At 39.5% G+C, this 21,779-nt stretch overlaps 3 protein-coding genes across 3 annotated transcripts; all 3 read left to right on the top strand.

Annotated features, from left to right (window-relative positions):
• Window positions 1-1,438: 1,438 nt before the first annotated feature.
• LOC132906059 (uncharacterized) lies at window positions 1,439-7,804 on the top strand. Its single transcript, XM_060957909.1, has 4 exons — window positions 1,439-1,612; window positions 4,716-4,918; window positions 5,700-5,807; window positions 5,909-7,804. The coding sequence occupies exons 1-4, from the start codon at window positions 1,457-1,459 to the stop codon at window positions 6,051-6,053; spliced, it is 612 nt and encodes a 203-aa protein (XP_060813892.1). The 5' UTR covers window positions 1,439-1,456; the 3' UTR covers window positions 6,054-7,804.
• Window positions 7,805-12,186: 4,382 nt separating this feature from the next.
• On the top strand, window positions 12,187-14,683 carry LOC132906129 (uncharacterized). The gene is made up of 4 exons (XM_060957999.1): window positions 12,187-12,198; window positions 13,208-13,398; window positions 14,054-14,161; window positions 14,219-14,683. The coding sequence occupies exons 1-4, from the start codon at window positions 12,187-12,189 to the stop codon at window positions 14,322-14,324; spliced, it is 417 nt and encodes a 138-aa protein (XP_060813982.1). The 3' UTR covers window positions 14,325-14,683.
• A 1,226-nt stretch (window positions 14,684-15,909) lies between these two features.
• On the top strand, window positions 15,910-20,499 carry LOC132906155 (uncharacterized). The gene is made up of 4 exons (XM_060958055.1): window positions 15,910-16,451; window positions 17,648-17,820; window positions 18,847-18,963; window positions 20,030-20,499. Exons 1-4 carry the CDS (start codon window positions 16,308-16,310, stop codon window positions 20,157-20,159), a joined length of 564 nt encoding a protein of 187 aa, XP_060814038.1. The 5' UTR covers window positions 15,910-16,307; the 3' UTR covers window positions 20,160-20,499.
• The last annotated feature ends 1,280 nt before the right edge of the window (window positions 20,500-21,779 follow it).

Genomic DNA, 21,779 nt, shown 5'->3' with positions numbered 1-21,779 from the left:
AACGAGATATAAGACCGACGAAACGATTCTCCTTTCCACGCGAACCTCCATTTCTCTGTCCACCTCTATTTCTCCTTATTCGCGCGGCTGTTTGTCACCATTTTCTGTCGCGTCCTATTTTATTACGCTACCAGCGTCCCTTTACCGAACCATTCGTTGCTTGTGTTCCACGTTTGTGTTTCCACGATGTTTCTTCGAGTCTCGTGAAATCGTGTATCTTTAAAGCTCTCGAAACTCCAATAGTTTATGCTGCCCTTTCGAGAAATGTTCCACGGATATTTTAGCCGACTTTGGAACCAGGAAATTCCTCGATAACCAAGATTAACGTGTCGACTTTTTACCCTGCGATTCTGAGCAATTGCCGATATTAATAAAGATCAGCAAACAAGTGTTTTTTTTATTGCAACAATCCGTTCACCGTTGGAACACGTCGTCGTTGAAAGATACTCCTTCTTCCGAAACTTCTTAAGATCTTGAGAAGCTAGAAATTTCAACGATAGTGGCCCTGGACGTGGCAACTTTCCCGACAGTTCTACAGTTCACGAGTAGTATATCCGGCAGCATGTTGCCGTCTGGAAAATACTCGTCGTCTGCACCTTTTGTTTATACATTTCAGTTCCTTTGTTATCCCGGAAGCGGAACTTTCGGCCTCGCGATCTTCTCGCGCAAACTTCTCTTTTACCATTTACTTATTTACAAGTTGCAATTCTACTCGTTTGAACCAGGACATTCACCCGTCTACATCTTCTTCTTTAGCTGTAATTTCAAGATTGTCGTATCGAACCGGTTGAAACTTGGACGACCCGAGAACTGCTGAAAAAATCGTGTTGTTTCCCTTCTTCATTAACACATTCGACGCGGCATACAGAATCGAACGGGGTTCTTAATGGCAGCAGTCGATTTTTCTACATTTTTCGCCTCATCGCGAAGAAAATAGAAAATTCCGATGACGCGTACGTTTACGTCTACCGCATTGAACGTGTTAACGAATCGAGGACCAATAACGAAACGGGAAGCTGGACGAGTTAAGAAGACGAAGAGGAAAGGAAGGGCTGAGACGGTCGTCTATCGAGGATGGAAAATTAGCTCTTTCGACTGACTACAGTCGGCCGCGGAACCTTCCAGCGTAACTATGCCCCGAGTTGACAGATGACACGTTAATTTCGTGGAGGAGTTGGAACTTGGAGCAACCTGACGACTCGACAAGCTTCGAGGCCGCGAGTTTCGTACTAGTTGCATGGCTTTGTGTTTCACTTGGAGCAACGAAATTGCTTTCGAGATTCGAGTAGCTGGTTCTTTCATCTTTCTAGGTGAGTAAAATGTATACTTCGAAGGATTCGACGTGGTGAAAGGTAAGCGCGATGTGAAAGGATGGAAATATGCGCGAGATTGATCAAATCCGCAACTAATTTTCTGCTTTGTCAAAGCTTCTAGACGAGAAGCGAAAGAAATAACGATGATATTTATTTGGATGAACGTGGACTGGAAGTTGTCTTTGTTGCTACTTGCGACAGTGGGGCAAATTCAGTGCAGCGATGACGAGCAACCTCGAGAGAAGAGACAAGCGTTGTATCCTCCGCCTCTTGTTTATCCTTTTGGTGGCACTTTCAAGGTATTTATCCATACTTGGACGTGACAGCGATAAAACTTAATAATCTCGTCTTCTTCGAGGCTGATGGGATTACTCCGTAAAAGCACGGCTGCTCGTTCGACGGTTTAACTCGTGCTAATTTGAATAAAATCTATCGCGTCCAACGTCGTCCGACGAGAAACGAATTACACGCGAAACCATAACACACTTATCGAGAATAATTAATCGAGATATATTGACAATTAAATTTCAAGTAAGATTCGCGTAATGATAATAGCAGAGCAATAATTCATGCGTTGCGGCCGTATCTGGAAACTTTGCAAAATAGAAACAGACAGATTTAACAAGCGATGCGAATGAAAAACGCGATGCGTTGCACGACGGCCGTATCCTGCCTCGTGTTCCTTTTTACTTTCCTTCCTTCTGCTTGCAGATATATCGCCGGATGATCGTATATCTTGCACATTCAAAACTACTTTTCACTCGAGTTTAGCGATGTTCCTCGCGTATTATGCTTTTAATCGAAGGCGTACACATGTGTTTTTTCCTAAATTTAGACAAATCTAGGATATAGGATATGCGAAACTGTGCACGTGAGTTTCAGTAACGATACGCATTTTTCTATTAAAATTGAATGTAACTCTGGCGGTTTTCTTAAGATCTGGTCTCCACCAAGAGTATCTATAGCAATCAATCTTACGTTCGAACTTCGATCGAAGGAACGAAAAGACACGGCATAGTAAAATATTACAATAAACCGTCCTCTCTATTTCACGAATTGTGAAAGGTGAACAAGATCACGGGGTAAGTTTGTTATTTTTTCGAGTCTCCCCGCAAAGATGCTACGACTGTAGAGAAAAGAATACCGCGAAGAAAGAAACGATCGCTTGGAGCTTGCTGGGTCGATAGCTATTTTCCATGCCATGATTAACATGGCGGTTGTCGGATCGCCAGGTACAAATTAATTGGTCGGTCGTTAGATAGGTTTCTTGAGGAGGTTGCCCGTGGATAGAATGGGAATCGTCAGTGAAAACGGAATACAAACTAAAGCGAATTTCGGGCCAAGTTTAACGCGAGTCTTAGGCTCCGTGACTTAAGTATGGACGTGCTAGTCCTGCGGGAAGTAGCGGAGGAGGGTGGAGAACTTTAAACCGAGAGAAACGTCTCGCCCTGTCTCATTCTCAATTCCGCTGATAATTAACTGCGGCCTTATCTACCATCTCTCCTCTCAAATTTTCTAATTAAATCGGAAAGCTCTTTCTGTAGTTTTCACTTCTTCTTGGCCGAGCAAATGTTCTGATGGACTGTTTGCCCTGGCTTCCTCGATTACTTGCACCCTTTCCGGCAATGGGACCGAGACTTAGTGGAAGTTGAACGGCGAGTCAGAGCTCTGACAAAATCGATACAGGACAGATCTTTCTGGTGCCTTTAGATTTCAGTTTTAGTTCAATCTTACCGTGTGCAGTTTGCATGTACATTATATTTTAGATTGAAACAGAATATTTGACTGGTCCAGGTCACTGCACACCGATTTCTTAGAATTTTTCGAAGGGAGGCGATTTGACGACGTCTGATAGACGTCACAGTTGCACGGGCAAAAGTGTTTGATTAGCAGATTTTTCAAGCAACAGAAACGACTATTGCAAATATTTGGACATTCGCCTTGAGGAGGCGGGAAACTGGTGTGAAATAAAATTCACCGTTTCTGGGTCAGTATGTATCTAAACACGCGGAGCTGCACTGCGTCAAAAGCGCAGCTTCAAAATGAGAAAGAAAAAGGGAAACAGTGGAGAGACCTGGAAAGAAGAGCGGCGACGTTGAATTACTTGCATGTCTTCGCCCGGCTGGCGAGCCTTGGACGACCGAAGCTCTGCTATCTTATCAGAAGGACGATTACGAAGTTTCAGCACGCGTCGAGTCGCTTTTGTACACGGCCCGTTGGGCAAGCTTGAAAAACCCAGCTGAATTTATTTAACATTCATTTCCATGAGTCGCGAGCTTTAGATCGTGTCACGCAACGTTTCAATGGCACGATAGAACTGAATGGGAGAGTCGTTGGCAAGGTACGATGTTTATGAACAAGGTGTGCGAGCTGATCTCCAGCAAACGATTCCGTTCGTCCACGCGAACTGAAATTCCAGTGAGAAATATATGCACGAGGTAATACATGAACGTATATACAAGGTGGTGGAGAAGAGAAAATGGAAAATGAGGAATGGAGAAACGAGACGAGGAATAGGGAAAGAAAAGAATATAGAAAGGAGAAAGGAAGTCCACCAACGTCGTAATATCTTTCTTGGAAACGAATGAGGGTTAAGCAGTATTCCGAAAGTTGAAATACGAGCAGCTAGGTTCGCTAGGGTGAGCGAAATTTTCCACGAAAAAAGAAACCGCGAATATGCTGCAATTTTTCCCCGTCCCGCTCCTTCCTTTTCTTCGACTTTATTTTATACCCACAGTTTGTATTTTCTATCAGCCTCTCGTTTTTATTTCTGTGCCAGTGCAAGCTTGTAAAAATCACACATACACCGACGCAAGTATATCTCCTTTTCGTCGCGAACGTTAAAATGGCCATTTTCCTTTTTCATTTCATTGCGTCGCTAGATCTATTTTTTTTCTTAAACATAAGAAAAAGGAAAATAACCTTATCTACTTTCTCTCTGACTTTCCCCTCCCTCTCCCTCCGATCTCACAGTGTAAATTCTTTACATTTGCAAAAGTTTCTACTCACGATTTACGAACCAAGATCTTTCACTACTGCGAAAGAACTCCTTCTGTTCTCTTGGCTCTCCTTCCAGCGATTATTTGTGCAACGCGTGTGTCTTTTATTCTATCAATCATCCCTATTATTGTCATCCATTGTCAAACTTCCGGTTGTATCACGTGGCGAAAGCCCCGTGAGTTCACTTGCCGGACTTCGTCGTAATCTCTTCGCTTTCGGTATTCGCAAACTTTTCCAGTTTGATCCTGTCTATAAGATAGACACTTGACGTTTTACGACCGACTCACCTACTCTTCAAAAATTATACTTTCGTTATAATATATTCATCGTAAAGTCGCTGCTGTAAGTTTGTCGCGCATCCAACGCCTACACTTGTATTATATTTATCGCATTTCTGTCAAGCTAGTCGTGGGCATGGCGGTGCCGGTGCAGCTCTCAGGCCAGATTTTGGTTTACGGCCAAAACCTTCAGTTCCAATATATGTTACCAGACAACGCTACCTTCTTCACTAACTTCTTCCAGACCTCGTCACAAAGACGACGTCGAACAGCAAGCTGGAACGAAAGGGCTTTCGTATACGACATTTTACAACAAGAATTAAACATGTGAGTATTTCTGTGAATTTACGTATGTAATTTACGTCAATCAATAAGCAAGCCACCTGATCCCTCAAACGTCTGTTCTAAAAAAGATACAAAGTTGCCATAGGGTGTTAAAAAATGTGGACGACATGTATGGTATATGTATAGAGTAATTCTAGAGAACGAAGAAATTTCATGGCCAAGAATGTCGTTCGATTCTTATTTTTCAATTCGTAAGCAATTAAATTTGACTCTAGAAATAATACGTTATTAGCTGCTGTAGATCAATGATCGAATCATGTACGTAGAATCTTCGAGTTACCCAAGTTTTACGCCCGATAAATAAGTAATTTGTAATGTTTAGTGAAATTAATAAGTTGATTAATCGATGATTCGCAGCGGCGCGACTTTCTGATTACAAATAGTTAATAATTCATCGGATTTGAAATGCAGCGTTGTGAATAATTAACGAATCGATACGCTTACAAATCATTTCACCGCCTTTGTATCGTATAGCAATTGATGTCTAATAGTTAATAGTTAATTCAACAGCAACACTTCTGATTGGAAATATTTGGTGAAACGCATGAATGTGCAATGCATGTTATTGTCGGGAATAGATTTAATAAATAAACAATTCCGGCGCTCGAACAATTTAGACAGTGTGTATTCTATTAACGTGTAATGCGAAAATTTATTTGTACAAGCGCGCTATCGCGTTAAATGTTGATGACAGAAACGTTTGGCGACACGTTTGCTGTTTAATGCTTCCTTCCACTTAATAATTATCGACGATCATTTTCAGGCGACACATCGATGGGAAAGCTTGCTTAAAGAAGAATATTTGCGAAGCTGCTTCAACGTCGTTGAAAGACGAGGGATTGATTGGCGAATTATTGCATTTATTGTTAACGTAAGATTGTTTAGTAATTTTTCTACTAATTTTGAAACACACAGAATTGCTGAACTGAATTTTTTAAATTTGACGTATTAAATAGAAACATTTCGTTTCAGACCAGATCAGAGAGAAGCTTCGATGATGGACGATGACTATTTAGAAGCAGCGATGGCTGGAAGAAGACAGGAGAATTGCTCGATGATTTATTCCACGTGTCCTGCTGGCCAAGGAATTCTAGACAGAATATCTTCAATTTATTAATTAACAATAAGTTTTGTATTATCTGTTATTTATCTACTGAATTAATTACTGTCAATTCTTACGAAAAATTATAAACAATTTTGCACATCGTAGTAACGTGAGAAATAACCTGCTATAAAGTTACAATGCATATACTAGGATACACTCACACTCAAACATGCAGTAAAAACACAAAGGATAGCCAGCAATTCCAATATCGAGATCCTACAACGATTCCTGTTGAAATCATTAAAAGTCATCTCTAATGCTTCGTAGTATATAATCGACGAAATAATTCAAAATACGAAGATATCTACCTTCGGTCTCTGTCTCAGCATTTAAAAAAGAAATTTCAAAGTTGTACAATCGCTATACGTTACGCTTAAGGGATCATTTCAATCTCTTAGCTATTCGTTGCCAACTGTTATAGATAATGCAGAACATGTCCGTAGACCGAGAAGATATTTACTACACCAATTCGAACTACACAATAGAGAAGATAAAGATTCAATCAGATCGGTATTTTCATACTTATCGATAAGGTACATTGCGTTTTATTTTTGAACGTAGCCATTCGTTACACATTTTACTGCCTCCGCTTTTTTTTCTGGGTCCAATTACACCCCTTGTGCACATGTTACGTCATTTGTCTCTTATTTGCAGTGGAACACACACGTAATACGTTACATCGACGTGGTGGTTCGCATTACGGACGAAATAAACGAGTTGTCATGTGCATAACTTTTATCGCTAATTTCCTGTTAATTAAAAGACGCTGCGTGTGAAATAATTTCAACTGGGAGCGGAGGCCCGTTTATCAAACACGACACTCTTTGATCTCCCTCGATATACACTTTCCCATTCCGTTCTCCTTTTAATCTTTCATTTTCCTGTGTTCTCCATTCCGTGGATTTCCCTCGTATTAAAGGAAAGATTAATCAGTGCGAGCGAGGGAAAAATGGAGAAAATGGAACAGAGGGAAACACGAATCTGTATTTTATACAGCTGTGAGATTAGGTTCATAAATACATTTGTAAGACGAGCATGCGAGGTAGGCGAGCGCGCAATGGTGCAAAATAATTTATCATTAATCTCCAGTTTTACTGTTGTTTCGGATATACAATGATGTCCTGTCGAGCAGAGATTAACGCGATTTCAATGTTAGTTGTTTTAGGAGTCAAACGCAGTTACTTTAATCTACGATAGCTAATTTAATAGTTTCGTTAGACTACCTGGTCTCTGATATTGTAACTAATTATATTTTTACTACTCCTATTTTTTTTTCTTTTGTAGATCACGTACAGTTTGCTGCGTTTATATGTTTTAACGAATCCTTCAATAAATATCTGTATATGTCTGGTAGAACGAAAATACTAATTTTTCAATATTTTACATAAAAGATTATCATTTGGCAGAAATTCAACGAGACTGCGTTTGTCAAACTTAACGAACCGTTCTATAAATACTTAAGTCTAGTATCGGGAAAATATCGATTTCTTTACTATTTTATATAAAAATTTTCTTTTCGTGCAAGTTTAACATACGCGGAAGCTTCGTGAAAACGAAATCTTGATTTAGTAAAACTTTTCTGTTTGCGATAATCATTCCCATTTGATTTTGAATACATAGCTATTACTCTACAGACCTTTCAATCTTTAACCTCTCAGGTAACCTTTCGCAGATGTCATCTTATTTTACGACGCGCCACTATAGTGGCTCATTCTGTTGACACATTCGCTCACCGTTTGAACTAAACAGTAAAATTTCATTTGTCTTGGTTCACACTTTTCTTGTCCTCGCAACGTTTTATAACAATGTTAACAATATATGGACAGAATATATAGTCTCTGTTTTTGATACGCCAGTGTCAGAAATCAATTGTTGCCTTCCGTTATTAGAAATAAATAAATTATTATTAGATGCTCTTTTTAATATGTCGATCCATATCCTTATAATTTTTTAGAATCTTCAACCTCAAAATGTCGCTACAAAATGGAAAAGGAAGAGCAATTTGAAAAACACTATTGCGCTATGAGTGTGAAAATTGTGTGGTTCTATGTGTCGTACCGTGCTCTAAAATACATCACGCTCAATTGTATTATTAATTATTGAAGTAAATTATTAAAGTTAGAGTATATGCGTCATTTCTTTAAAAAAATTATAATTTAATTATCAAAAACTTCGTTCCAATGTGTTTGCGTAGAGAACAGCATTATCCGTAACACATTGCAGTGCTGCATTGTTTACGCGTAATTCGCGTCAAACTCTCAAACCGTACAGAGAAACAGCCCCGTACAAAATTCAACCGCAGCTAAGAGGTTCGGAGGATCAATAACAAAATCATAAACTGTCCAACTATATCGATTTATCTCGCCGTTCAAGCAGAGTGTTTTGTATAAAGCGAAGAGGATGTAAGTTCCATTAGTGTTGCGAGCTGTCTAATAATTTAGCGGAGAAACACTAGTATGATTCATGTTCCGAACGTTACACTATGCAATTCAATGTCTTACTTGTTCTACACGATCGATCTGTGTCGCGCTACATTCCAATATCAAGATGAATAACTTAACTCTTTGCCCAAAACTAACTAAATATTCATGAATACTTTTACTGAAACAATGGCCTCCGAAATGAACAGCTTCATAAGATTCGCTGGCAAGAGAGGTGGAGCCAAGATATCTCTGCGAAAAGAACGAAAAAGTGGGAAAGATGGTTGGTGGGGACCAAAGCACCGTTATCAATAACCCTGGGGAACGGTGTCTACCGAAGCGACTCAATTCCATCAGACGAAGATTCCTAGACAGGCGGGAATATACCGAGCAGACTGCAACGGGAAGTACGCGAGGACATCTTGGCCCAGGGCCCGACATCCACTGATTATGCGACTGTTGTTCTGCATTCTCTGTTTCACCCTCATTACCGCGGGCGAGTTTGTGGTCGCGACCAGACCCACCAGATCTCTGTCATTTCGGAAAGGTAGCTCCTTTTTTGTGAGTATCGGCGTCTGCCAAGTATCCTAATTTTTTTATCGTGTTGTGAATAGAAATTTTGTGGTTTTTGAATCTTTTCATCGATTATAGTTGGAGTGGAAAGAATTGATATTAATGTAATATAATTGAATTTAATACTATAATATCCGAAGTATTATGCTTGCTAAGATAACTAGAATTAGTAGGTGAACAAAGTTCCATTTCGTTCGTTGTGTTCATAGAGCCGTGAATTTGTAGAAACATCCGCGGGTCAGTGATGAAGATTTGGTTTCGGTGGATTAAATATCTTCAATATTGTAGAAATGGTAGAGATAATTGCCACGAATATGCAGACCTCTGTAATCGTGTGAATGAACTTAGTTATTAGCAAATCAAAAGGTTTTCATACGGAAAAAGGACGTAAACCAATTTTCACTACTTACAGTTATTACGCAAGAAATGACAAAGAGTCGATGCCATATAAGCTTAATAAAAGATCATAAGCGAAATGTATTAATTTGCAAATAATTCTTGCAGTTCAAGACTTAAGCTGGCTCTACAAAATGGGTAACTTTTCTTAGAGTATAATTTACAACCGTATGTACTTATGTAAATATCGTATGTACTTATTATACCAAGTAAAGAAATAGTATTAGGTCGTCCGAAAAGTTCCTTTCGCTTTATAAGGAAATAATGGATGCACAACATTTTCTGTTTTATATTATTTTATCAAATTACGTATGATCCACTTTGTTTTATCAAGATAAAAATCACAACGTTTGACAGATTAGATTTCATGTATGTATAAAGATGCATTGTTGTAAAAGACGCGTCTGTAAAAGAAAGACAGTTTCTGGACATATATAAATTCACATGCCAACTCTGGTCATCCTGACATAACCAACTACCCAAGTTACATCGTACTAATTCGAATCTGGATTGTAAATTACGGTTCGACGATTATTCATCTACTCGATGATTGATGTAACAGTGATCCCTCGCGATTTCTCATCAAGTTCTTTCCAAAGTTTTCCACAATTCCCAATGATGGAAATTCTCGTTCGATCCATATGCGTATGGAAATTAGACTGTCAATTGTTCGTCGAAGGGTGCTCTTTACACTGTCAGCCGTGTTTACAGGCCACGTCACGTAGTTTGCGGCTGTGGCAGAAATTTATGCGCCATATGTTCCAGGGATAGGGGACTACGACTAATGTAAGTCGATCGTTGCGCCGTATTTTCGCCTTAAAAGGCGTTCCTCGCTCCGAGACGAGCCCATCCCGAGCAACTCTGTAATGCACCGCATTAATGCACGATGAAGTTACTCCCGGTGTAATTCGTGGATCAAGCTGAAACGTATCGCGAGACCCGCCAGTCGAATACATTATCCTTGTCACGGTTGCTTCCTGGAAAATTTACTGGTTGTAAGTGGGCGACGCGGCTTCGCCAAGGTCCTGGCGCTTGGATCTTTACACCGGATCCACCGCGGAACGAATCGTCTTGATCGCCACGATAGAAATTCCCGAGAAATTTGTTCTACCGATGCAATTTTCACGTGGTCCGATAAATAGCTTGATCTTTGCATTCCCATGAATAATAACTGCTCTTTCAAGCATTTTTCTTCTTTGTTCACTGAATCCTACCCCAACGAGCACGCTGCCTTGTTTCGTCATGTAAAAAACGCGAAGATATTAATCAAGTTGTTTTATGATTCGAGTCTACGTATTTGATGGTTGCAATTTATTTGAAAAAATTAGAGGTTGTTCTATTTAGAGGCGAAGAAAAGGGTTTTCGTTAGGTTGATCGGAAAATTCTGTTTTTGTTCCCTTTTTTATCTCGAAAATATGAATTTCCAGTGCTCGGTAAGAAATACTTTTTTCTAGCAATATGTTATTATCTTTTTGTAGCTTATATTTCGCCAGGTACGATATATATTTCGACTATTTTATTAACATCTTTAAATAATGTACAATAAAATACGGCGCAGGAACGTTTTTTAATCAACGTAATATTTAATTCTCTTCTATTTCCACAGAATATAATTTTGATTCGTGTAAATACAGTACGAATATATAAAAAATTATTTCAATTAACAGTTCTGTTATAGCAAAAAAGATTTTCAAAGAATAAAGAGATGAAAAATATTGATAAATCTCGGTTCGTTAAGTCCTACAAATATACGAGCGGAGGATATTGGGCATATCTACGACGTATGTGTGTGTGTGCAGAACAAAGTCGATTGTCGGTGATTGTTTACGATTTTCGAGATGCAGAGGAATGCACCAGGTGCAGTAGCCATTAGGCTGCATTTCAAGCCATTCCGCGTACACGCGTTAGAAGAATTATGCAACCGGCGATGATCCAGTGCACTTACGAACAAGTGCAAGCGTAGTATCGATACTGCCGCTGCACGTGCACTATACACTTGGGCAACGTACGAGACAGCCGCTGAATTCCAGATCACCGACCATAAATCGATACATCGGCTCTTCCGTCCCTTTCCTCTCTTGCTCGGAGCGCAACGTTCAAAACGCAATAATAAAGTGTAAAAGTGCAGCATCACGTTGTCCTTTATCCGATAACGGGCAACCTGGATTCTTTCAAACGTTCTAAGTTGCCACTGGTTCATCGAGGGATTGATTATTTTTGAATAAAATTATCGCAAATACGTGTGAAAGAATAATCGATGAGAAAACGGGATTTGTGTGATGTTTGGATAGCCTAGACCCTTAATCTTATCGCACATACGTATTTCAAATGGAATTTTTGCAATTTTGTACCTTCTACAATTATTCGATATTCAACATTTATTCGACACGCGTATTTGTAAAATCTACGATTTTCTCCAGATTTTTATTTTTATTTGACACAGCATCTTTATCATTAGTCGACAGTTTATTATCGTTTGGTTAATAGTCTTAAACACGTACTTAGTACTTCTAATACGTAAGAACATTACTTCAGCGTCAGCGTAGATTGTTTTTAATCTATTTTAGCTATTGATCATTATTATAACAAGAATTTAATCATTTTCGAGAATAAACGGAGGGAAAACTTGTACGTTAACGGATTAAGCGAGGAGAATTTCATGCCTCGAGAAACGCATTTTCTCGAAAGTGGTAGCAAGACAAGGAGATTATGACACGTCAGAACACAGAAGCAAAAAGAGAGGGAAGAGTCTTGAGATGACTTCAAGGGTATCCGTAAAAATTGAACGGAAGCGTACGTCATAGGATACATAGTCGCAATTTATCATCGTTTCTTTTTTCGACAGTCTTGAATACATTCATACGTTCGCCAGAGGGATTATGCAACGCAAAGAGATGCAATGCGTGTGTTATATTCTATTATTTCTTGGCTTATGAATTGGAAATAAGGATCAAGGATTCGAGGATTCAGCTTGGTGTAACTCGAAGACATTAATCTTTTTCAAAAAAGAAAAATAAAAGAAGAGAGGAAAGGGAGAAAGAAAAGGGGAAAGAGAAAGAAAGAAATACAAAACTTATCTTTGTTTCTAATAGCACGGTTAAGAAAGAGAGAGAGTCAGAGAGTCGTGTTCCTCTGATAAACGACTTGCCAGATTCAGCCAACACTCTGGCGTGACGCTTACACCACTATCTGCACGATATACAGTTTAACGGGAAACATCGAAGCCAGTAACACCTGCCTTGTCACTTTGTCCCAGCTTGTTCCTTGCCTTTCAGATGAGGCGCAGCAAGCTGAAAATGCCGGACGTCGATCGAGTTTACCCTCTCTACATGCCATTGTCCATTCGAAATTGAAATTTTAAGCTGCAGCCAGACCATACGTGCACACACACGTCCTCTTTTTTCCCTTCCATACCTCTTTTTTTCCTTTTTTCTTTTTGACTTTGTCCACTCGATATTGGAAACGGGTAGGTTCTTCGCCATGATATTGGATTATTTTTGAAGTCACCCCTTTACCACCACCTATTCTTTCCAATATGAAATTTTAACCCATTCCAAGGCTGGGATTTTCGATCATGCGCTGCTAGTAACACACGTCCTCGCATCTAAACCACAAGGAAAACCTCGAATCGGTCACCAAGTCGTTCGATTCCTATCACGTATCATCGACCATGGAGCGCAATCAGGGTTGAACAATCAAGTTGCGAAGGTTTCTCGTGACCATGACCGTTTCCATCAGCTCTTGTCTGCCAGCCATTAGCTTTCTTCCTGGGAATAGCAGCTACTATTAACCGGTCTTTTCTTTCAGTACAGGGTGAATTACAAGGTCACGACGTTGTCTTACTCGACCATATTCGCTCATGCGGCTGGTTTTAAGCTAGTATGGCAACTTCCAAGCGAGTACGCCGACACCAGAATCGGCAGGTCCATCTCCGACGTTCACCAGGCCGCGGAGCTGGTCTACGAGAGGTAATAAATAGTTTAATAGACCTTGAATAATGCAGAGGATGGTACCGATCCGTGGCTGCTGCCGTGCAAGTCGTACAGTCTAGCAAATTGACCTGTGCATCGCTACCTACCCGGAACGGCGAAGGTTTGGCCGAAAGGGATGGATTTCTATCCGGTCGACGATTTCTGGCCTAGTTCACGGATCGGCCGATTCCGTAGCACGCTCGGCTTCTGCAGCCACTCTCTCTTTGCTTCTTTCTTCTTCTTGTTTCTCGGCCACTCTCATCCTTCGTTTCAGTCTCTCGATCCTCTTCATATCCAAGTTTTCTGGATTCTTCTGGACAAATTGCGAGATACCAAATCGTCAGGTATGCAATACTAATGTAGAATTGATGGATTCGAGTAGATGAACAAACAAGAACATATCGTAACAATTTTGCATTGTGGATCGATTTTTACTGATCGAGTATGAAATAAACCCGAACAAATAAATAGAACAAATAGAAATACTAATCAGAAGGACCGTAGTTCTTCTTGCTTCTATTCATTTGACTATGGAGATCCAGAGTTTACAATACCTACCGAACTTTATTCGATCGATTTTTCAATCACTCGGATGTCTACCGCTCAATTCTATCGTACCACTCATGCTAACGTATGCACACGAACGTTGTAGCCATGGATTTGATGGGAGATCGTGTCTCTTGAAGAATATCTGTCAAGCGATGGAATACGTAAGCCAGAGGGATGGCGTGATCGCAAAGATATTAAAATTGCTGATCGGGTAAGCAGATATTAATATTGTTGTACGTAAACGCCACTTAATCGTCACCAATTTCAGATCATATACGACGAATAGCTCGTCGATGGAGCCTCTTTACTGTGACATCCACGTCAGAAGTTGCCCCCTCGAGTTGATCGGAATTGACGGTTTTATGGAACAATAAATCTACCTGTTTTCGAAAATCGTAGATAAAGCTGAACTTATGAAACTGTAGGAAAGACATTAAAAGTGACGTTTCTCCAATCTAATCCCTCTCTCCTTAAGTCTCGTTTCGATTAATCAAATAATCCAGATTTAAACAACCTTATTCTTGCCAGAATCTGTTATTCACTTAACTTGACGTATCCTCTCAAGTTTTCACATTCATCGTTATTATCAATAAAGATACTTCGGTTCAAACAAATTTAAATAGATGAATTTGGAAGAAGATGGAAAGCAGTTGCAAGATTTTTTATTCGCCCGTTTGAAACTCGCGTTTTAAAATCTGCACTGTTGAACTCGTATATATACATAAACATACTATCAGACGTAAGTATGTCTATACTGATATAAATCGGTTGCTTTTCATTCTTTCATTTCGTAGTTATTTGATGCTCTTTTTCCATCTCTAAAAGCAACCAAGTTATTCCGCTCACCTGTTTTGGACTTGTCATTTTGTACTTTAGGTGTCACTAGCTAATTTCCTTTACCGTTATCGTCTTACTGCTGATGCGCCTAATTTGCCTGACTTCAACCAAGTTTAAAAGCGTCAATAGAAAATAATTTTCTTTCTCGTCGCAAGTTGTATCACGCACCGATCCTTGTAATTTTCCTATCCCTTAAATGGAAGTCAGGAGTGTCATCCCTTCGCCTGCGATTTCTCGACGGATTTCCAGCTCGAGGATGGTGAAAGAACGGTCGCATTCCTCGACAGAACGGTTATAATTGCATCCATGTCAGGGGCCGGCGACCACGCGTTAACGAAAAGCATTAATTTAGAAAGCCGCGCGGTTTTCTTGCCAGGCAACAGCAAGGGATGGGGTTTAGGCGTGTTGTGCTCGCGAGCGCAACTCCCATATGCAATTAACAGACGCTCGTTCCGCCGCTATGGCCCGCGAAATGAGGAAATAAGTGTCGCCCCGGTGAAAAAGAGCTCTGTCCCGTCTCTCTCTCTTTCTCTCTTTCTGTCACTCTCGTTGACCATCCAGTTTTTTCAGAAGGGCAACATTCTGCCCAGCGAAGACAGTATGAATTAATATAAGCGCGCATTTAAAAGTACAATGAGCCAGCGGCCCATGCCTCTCCGCGTTTCGTTTACTCTGTTCCTGCCCTATATTTCAAGCTATCGTCGTCTGTTTTGGCTGAACGTGGTTTTGATTGTCATCGCAATTTCAGCTGAAATCTGCCTCTATATGGAGAGCTTGGTTTCTGCTTGGATTATCTATAGCAATAAGAAGAATAATACGACTCTGGTACATATTGAAAAGTTGCTAAGATAAAGTAATAAGAAGAAATGTAGTATTTTAACATAGAATAGTCGAAGTGGGGATAACCAGGTCCAAATCTACGAACTTCTGTAAAGAACTAATGATATCTATAATAGGCATAATTTCCCAGAAAGTTAAAATCCTCTACTCATCGTTTGGGCGAAACTTTGAACTAATTTGCGTTAGCCAAAATTCCTCAGAGTGATTATCGCCATTGATACACCCAGAATCCACCATCTTCAGCGAACCATCATCCTCGGTATATCTTCTATTCATTAAAGACCGTGATCCCGTAGAAACACGATTGAGGTCGTGATAACGAGCTATGGAGTGGATCGAACTGTGGTGTAAGCATTTCGTTTGCTGAACGAATTGTCGACGGGTCGTCAGACGGTTCATTAGACTCGTGGATAGACACAGGAGACACCAGTTGTTCCCGTTAACCGGCGCTGGAAAGCATTCCACGTTTGTTCGAGAAACGATGACGATCGGTCAGTGTAGAACACATTGCAGCCGCGTTCAAATCGTTCGATGATTCGCATTTCTCATTTGGTCCAGTAAAGTGCATCGCGGAGGGGAAACTCGCGTTTGAGTTCCGCTCGACACTTTCCCTTTCGACGCGGTGCTAAGCGTCCGAGAGAAGATCGCATGAGAGTGGAAAGTCGCGTTGCATCGAAAGGATGCCAGGCATCCGAGGTCTTTTGTTCGTCTTCTGGTGCCTCGATATCCTCGCGATCTGTGCCACGGACAACACGACCGACGCCCCGAGGACCCTGTCGAGGCGCAAAAGGTACTTGATTTTTCCGGAAGGCAGCAACGTGCAGGTACGCTAGGATTTATATATTAGGTTGTCCGGAAAGTGTCTTTCTTTTACAGACATGTCTTTTACAACGATGCATCTTTATACAAACATGAAACATAATCTGTCGAACGTTGTGATCCTCACTTTGATAGAAAGAAATGGATCATACGTAATTCGATACAATAATATAAAACAGAAAATGTTGTGCATCCATTATTTCCTTATAAAACGAAAGAAACTTTTCGGACGACCTAATATTTAATTATAATGTAATATCATTAGAAAAAATTACTCCTTGGAATTATAATATATTATTTTTAGTCATATAAATGAGACGATTCAGCGGGATTGTAATAGCGCAGCGTACGGCTCACATATTTATCATATTTATCGAGATGCATCAATCTTTTAGCCTCTTAAGCTTATGACTTTTTATATTAATAAACAATTACGTTTGTAAACGTTTAAAAGCTTAAGATACAACATCAAAGCTACAAGAAGATAGATTGTTATAGAACCAAGGAAAACGCTGAAAAGAAAATTGTGCATTTTTGCACCGGTTATTATTTATAATACCGGTTATATTATAATATTAATTTACAAAATTTCATTTTAAAAAATACCGTATTGATTGTAGTGTACACTTGCCTACATTTACTGTTGAGATTATCTGATAGAGGAACGCATGGATGAATTTGTAATAGAAATATATATATTGAAGTAAGTATAAGTATAAATACAGGTATAGTGTATGCTGATCCAGATCCTCACTCTAGCAGTGTTACATTACAATAAAATGTGATAGGGAGAATTTATAGCAAAGGACATTACCAAAAGATTAACCTTGGTGTGTAACTCTAGCTGAAACTTACAAGGAACAGCAATAAAAATCTACTTATAGCCTTTTTGTTTCTAGACCTTGTAACCCAAAACAACATTCAAATTCAAGGGCACAATAATGTGGACCTCATTTTTTTTAATTTTTTTGCTTCACTAAATTCTATTTTCCTCGTAACGGCGGTGTCCAGGTCCCGAGTATACAACAGAAAGAGATGTAGAGTTTTCCTAGAAGTAATTACTTCAACATTTACATATTTTTCATTCATACATGTTTTTAGACACGAATAACAAGGGCGAGCGTTAATTTTTGTAAAAGTGTTACTTATTATTAGTAAAAATTTTCAGATTCACTTTTTGCTTCTTTTTTCTGTTCTTTAGTTGGTGTTCTGCTTAACAGTAGGAACCTACGCGAAAGAGAACGATGTGGTGATGGGGTTAACTGCAGCTCTAGCCTGGGAGTTGCCGGACAAAGTCGATGAGAAGGTTGCGCAGTTGCTTCATCGAAAGAGCAGAAGCGTCATGTTCCCGAAGATAGAAGCTTTACTGCAATCGTAAGTAAGTCAATTTACCGTCAGTGTTTTCAACTTTCGGCCTTTCTTTCGGTTCAACTAACATCACTCTCGTTTGTTTTGTTTGGGGCAAGTTTTAATGTAGAGTTGATCTCGCTTCTTCGTCCATCTTATATCACAAAATTCGTCATTAGATTCAGGGATTTTCTCGTTTATTACACTGGCTTCCATTATTATCGATTTGTGCAACTTGCAATCGCGGAATTCTCTGGAATTAGCCAGGAAATAGGGTATCATATAAATCGTGAAAGGAGAAAAGCGGCAAGTATAGAAACTCTGAAGGACTACCACTTTTTTTCCCCTTTCCTCTGCTCTTTCTGTTTCTATTCGGCGAAAGCTCGCTTTTCATTCGTCCCCGAAGCGTGACGTAACATGCAAATGGAACCCTTTTTCGCCGGCCGCCACATGCAAATGCGTGGCAGGCGCAAGAATTATCATGCGGAACGTGCGAGAATAACGAAACAGAAGGACGCTTGGTTTGATTTTGTCCTCGTTATTGTATAACGCCTCCCCTTTTTTTCATGATTCGTATTTACGATGTGATATAGATAACACGATAGACTCGCGGATATTAAATAAATGACATTGGTGATAGGCTGAGCCATCAAAAAAAAAAAAAAAAAAAAAGAAACTAAAAACTTTTCAACGAAAGAGTAAGAACTTCCAGTGAGTGTGGAGTTTTCAGGAGAAGGATCATGATATCGTAGAATCGTTTAATTTTCCGGTTTCTTCTGTTTCCGTGCGCTCTTATATTCTCTTTTAATAAAGTTTCGTTTTATGAACAGATACTGTTGAACAGTTCCCGAACAAAGTATCACTTCATGGAAACGTTATCCTTCGTGTAGAAATTTAATTAACGTCATTGGGGCGAACAGACAACTTGATTGATATTCCTCGTCGTAGCTTTTCAAGAACTTTGTATCAGTTTTATCGCTCCATTACCGGAAATATTGATTTCACGCGTTCTTTGTAAAAATGTGAGGTTTTTAAATAAAAGCTTATCCACAGCACTGGCTTGGATGGAAGAGCTTGCGTGCTGAAAGCTCTGTGCGAGGCCGCCCAGAGGAACCCTTCGGATCTTGGGAAAGGGAGCCTGGTTCAAGAGCTATTGCACGCCATCTTCACGTGAGTATCTTATTTAATTCATCTCTGTCAACTTGATATTTTATGGTTCTGGATAATGTCTATATATATATATACACGTTGTTTCATTAAGCACTTAAAATCTTCACTTTAAAAATGCTTTGTATGACATTTCTATAAAAAGTAGATCGATAATGACTATCGAAACTGCAGTTCATATTCATAATTGTATTAATAGGAAATGCAGCGTATGAATGTGAAACGAAGCAGCGATAACGTATAGTAATTACATCGTTAATATTTATTGAAGTATTTACGTTAATATTAAGCGAAATACTGAATCGCGAAAAAGGCAGATGTCCTGTGTGTACGTGCTCCTATGCACGTAATAACTACGAGTATATTTAATGACAAGGTAGATCGATCTGACTAATTCGAACAGTTACTAAATCGTAGCGACTATGAGACTGAAACGTCTGGCTGGTCGGCATATAATCAATTAAAGGGATTAATCAAGCGAAACGATTGAGTTACGAATGATGCCGGACCCATGAAATCGGTTAACCACCGTTTGACGAACCGATTTACCTACTCCGAATAGATCACCATCATCACCGTGTTCCATTTCCAAATCATCTCCTATCGTTACTATCCACTGGTCTCCTTATAAAATATCAACCGAAAATATTACTCTTAAATTTCATTCACTCAAATTACCGATTGCTCAATAGATATTACAATGGTCTATAAGTTGTCAGGTTTTTGTGTTATTACATTTAGGTACCACCAACTTTGTGCCATATATTAATATGACAAATACGAATAATAACTTTGCCAACAATCACGACATATTTTTACTTCTTATGAAAACCTTATTGACAACTAGTCAAAGCTTCGCACACCTAGATTTCCACCTTTCCACAGATAAGCCAAAAATCTAACACCTAAAAGTATTTACAAGATAAAAGAATTATCTGTCTGAGGCAACTTTCATCGGAAGGAGCAGATCGGGGACATCTGAAATCGAAACCGGTGTTCGTTCGACGAGGCAATCTCGTCTCGTCAGTTCCATGCGACTACCTTAAAATCCTATTTTCCTTTCTTACAGGTTGCCTAGGGACGGCGGGCGTTTCGAACGATCGGAAGATCAAGCTTACGAGCAGGCGCACCAGAGCGGACAGGATTGCGGCCATCTTTATCCGACTTGCCGTCACTCCATTTACGAGCTCGAGTTCTGAGGCCAAAGTAACCAGGAATTGAACGCATTCGTATGCGTGTGCAAACGTTGACCGCGTTTCACGGGCGGACTTTTCCTGGCTGCTCGCCCGTTCCACGCTGATTTTTCAACCTGAACCACACCACCACATAATCTTCCGTTCTCGACGCAACTTCGTCCGCATGATTGTGCAACCAACTTGCGTGGATCTTTGTATCTTGCCTGAAATTTTGTGTCCAGTGCGAAGGACAGTCTTCTCGGACAAACAGCATGTTCTCGGAAATGATTGGTGCTTGGGTGAATTTTTGAATGTAGAACGTAGGATCGCGAGACGCGTCATGTCGTCGAGAAACTGATATACGTGTCTTGTATTTAACTTAGATTCCTCTTAACTAGTTTTGTTAATAGAAGAAATAAATAAAGAGGCAGCTGCACCTTCTTAAACAACTTGTAAATTCATAGTCAAGTAATATTTGTTTAGTTTAATAATAGTTTAGTAATAGTTTTGCACTTTTGAATATGAAACCTCCACATTCAGAAATGCGATTTAAATGTTGCTGCTGTCCCTTTGTTATAAATGATTCGATAGTTGGAGAGAGGCATACTTACTTTCACATGACGAACATTGTTATTCAGAATTTTCTTCTGTTAAAGTCGCTTCTTCAAGTTTTGAAGATCATCGACATCTTTTAGATGGAGTAGGTATTTTTTAATATACCGACCAGTACATTATTCTATTCTTTATGAGAAAGTATTAAAGTAAAATTATAGTATCTTGTGTTTATATCTTCTTTTATCTTGCAATAATTAACGGCAAATTTCAGAGAAAGTGAAAAGAAATATTCTGTTCTAACGCGAGAGAAAGATTATTAAAGCTTTGCGGAAATAATTTGTAACACGTAATTCTAGTATAACTAAGGTACAGGCTTAGTTCAAAGTGGTATTTGGAACAAAGACTGCGCTTTACTAATCGCGGTATTTAAAAAGAGGAGCTTGGAATTAACGAACAAAGCTGCATGTTTATACCCATAATTCTATCGCTTCTCTTATTTTTAATCGAATTAAAATGCTTCAAACGGTCCATTTTTCTTTTCCCCAATATTCTATGCGGTTCATTCGACGATTTCGCGGCTGAATTTCAAAGATTTCACGGTCGATCTTTCGTCGGTTGTGTATTTCATCTGTATATCGCGACGAACGTCACCGTTGTCGACGACACGTAATTCGTTTTGCATTAACAAAATGGTGAACCGAGTGACCGCGGATTTATAGTTCATTTCGGTAGAGTGGTGCCGCCGGGAGCCCGTCATTCTCAACCCTTTTGTAAACGGGCTGGACGGAAAAATAAAAGGAAGGAAAAGAAAAATGGTACAGAACGAAAAAAAAGACGAAACCTGCGTTATTTAAATGTCCAATATTTAACCAGCAAATATAACGACTAAACGCATTCGTGACGTTTTTTTCTTTTTTTTTTTTTTTTATGGTGTTAACCCAAGTACATCGCGCGTAGAACACTAGTTTCAACGAAAAAATCAAAATTTCCACTCGATTCTCTCGAGTAAAATAACTTTATCGCTGTAGTCCACTTTTTCGCTGTTACTTTAATCCGATTTATGTAGACTTTCATATGGATTTTGTTTTA

The sequence above is a fragment of the Bombus pascuorum genome, chromosome 4 (genome assembly GCF_905332965.1).
Source record: "Bombus pascuorum chromosome 4, iyBomPasc1.1, whole genome shotgun sequence".
Classification (NCBI taxonomy): domain Eukaryota; kingdom Metazoa; phylum Arthropoda; class Insecta; order Hymenoptera; family Apidae; genus Bombus; species Bombus pascuorum.
This window is presented reverse-complemented; position numbering and strand designations above follow the sequence as displayed.

Excerpts from the sequence above, each read along its gene's own strand:
- LOC132906059 (XM_060957909.1), top strand. The coding sequence starts at position 1,457 with ATGATATTTATTTGGATGAACGTGGACTGGAAGTTGTCTTTGTTGCTA. Across the intron at positions 4,919-5,699 it reads TTACAACAAGAATTAAACAT|GCGACACATCGATGGGAAAG; the intron begins GTGAGTATTTCT and ends GATCATTTTCAG. Across the intron at positions 5,808-5,908 it reads TTATTGCATTTATTGTTAAC|ACCAGATCAGAGAGAAGCTT; the intron begins GTAAGATTGTTT and ends ATTTCGTTTCAG.
- LOC132906155 (XM_060958055.1), top strand. The coding sequence starts at position 16,308 with ATGCCAGGCATCCGAGGTCTTTTGTTCGTCTTCTGGTGCCTCGATATC. Across the intron at positions 16,452-17,647 it reads CGGAAGGCAGCAACGTGCAG|TTGGTGTTCTGCTTAACAGT; the intron begins GTACGCTAGGAT and ends TCTGTTCTTTAG. Across the intron at positions 18,964-20,029 it reads CTATTGCACGCCATCTTCAC|GTTGCCTAGGGACGGCGGGC; the intron begins GTGAGTATCTTA and ends CCTTTCTTACAG.
- LOC132906129 (XM_060957999.1), top strand. Across the intron at positions 13,399-14,053 it reads GCGGAGCTGGTCTACGAGAG|CCATGGATTTGATGGGAGAT; the intron begins GTAATAAATAGT and ends CGAACGTTGTAG. Across the intron at positions 14,162-14,218 it reads ATATTAAAATTGCTGATCGG|ATCATATACGACGAATAGCT; the intron begins GTAAGCAGATAT and ends CACCAATTTCAG.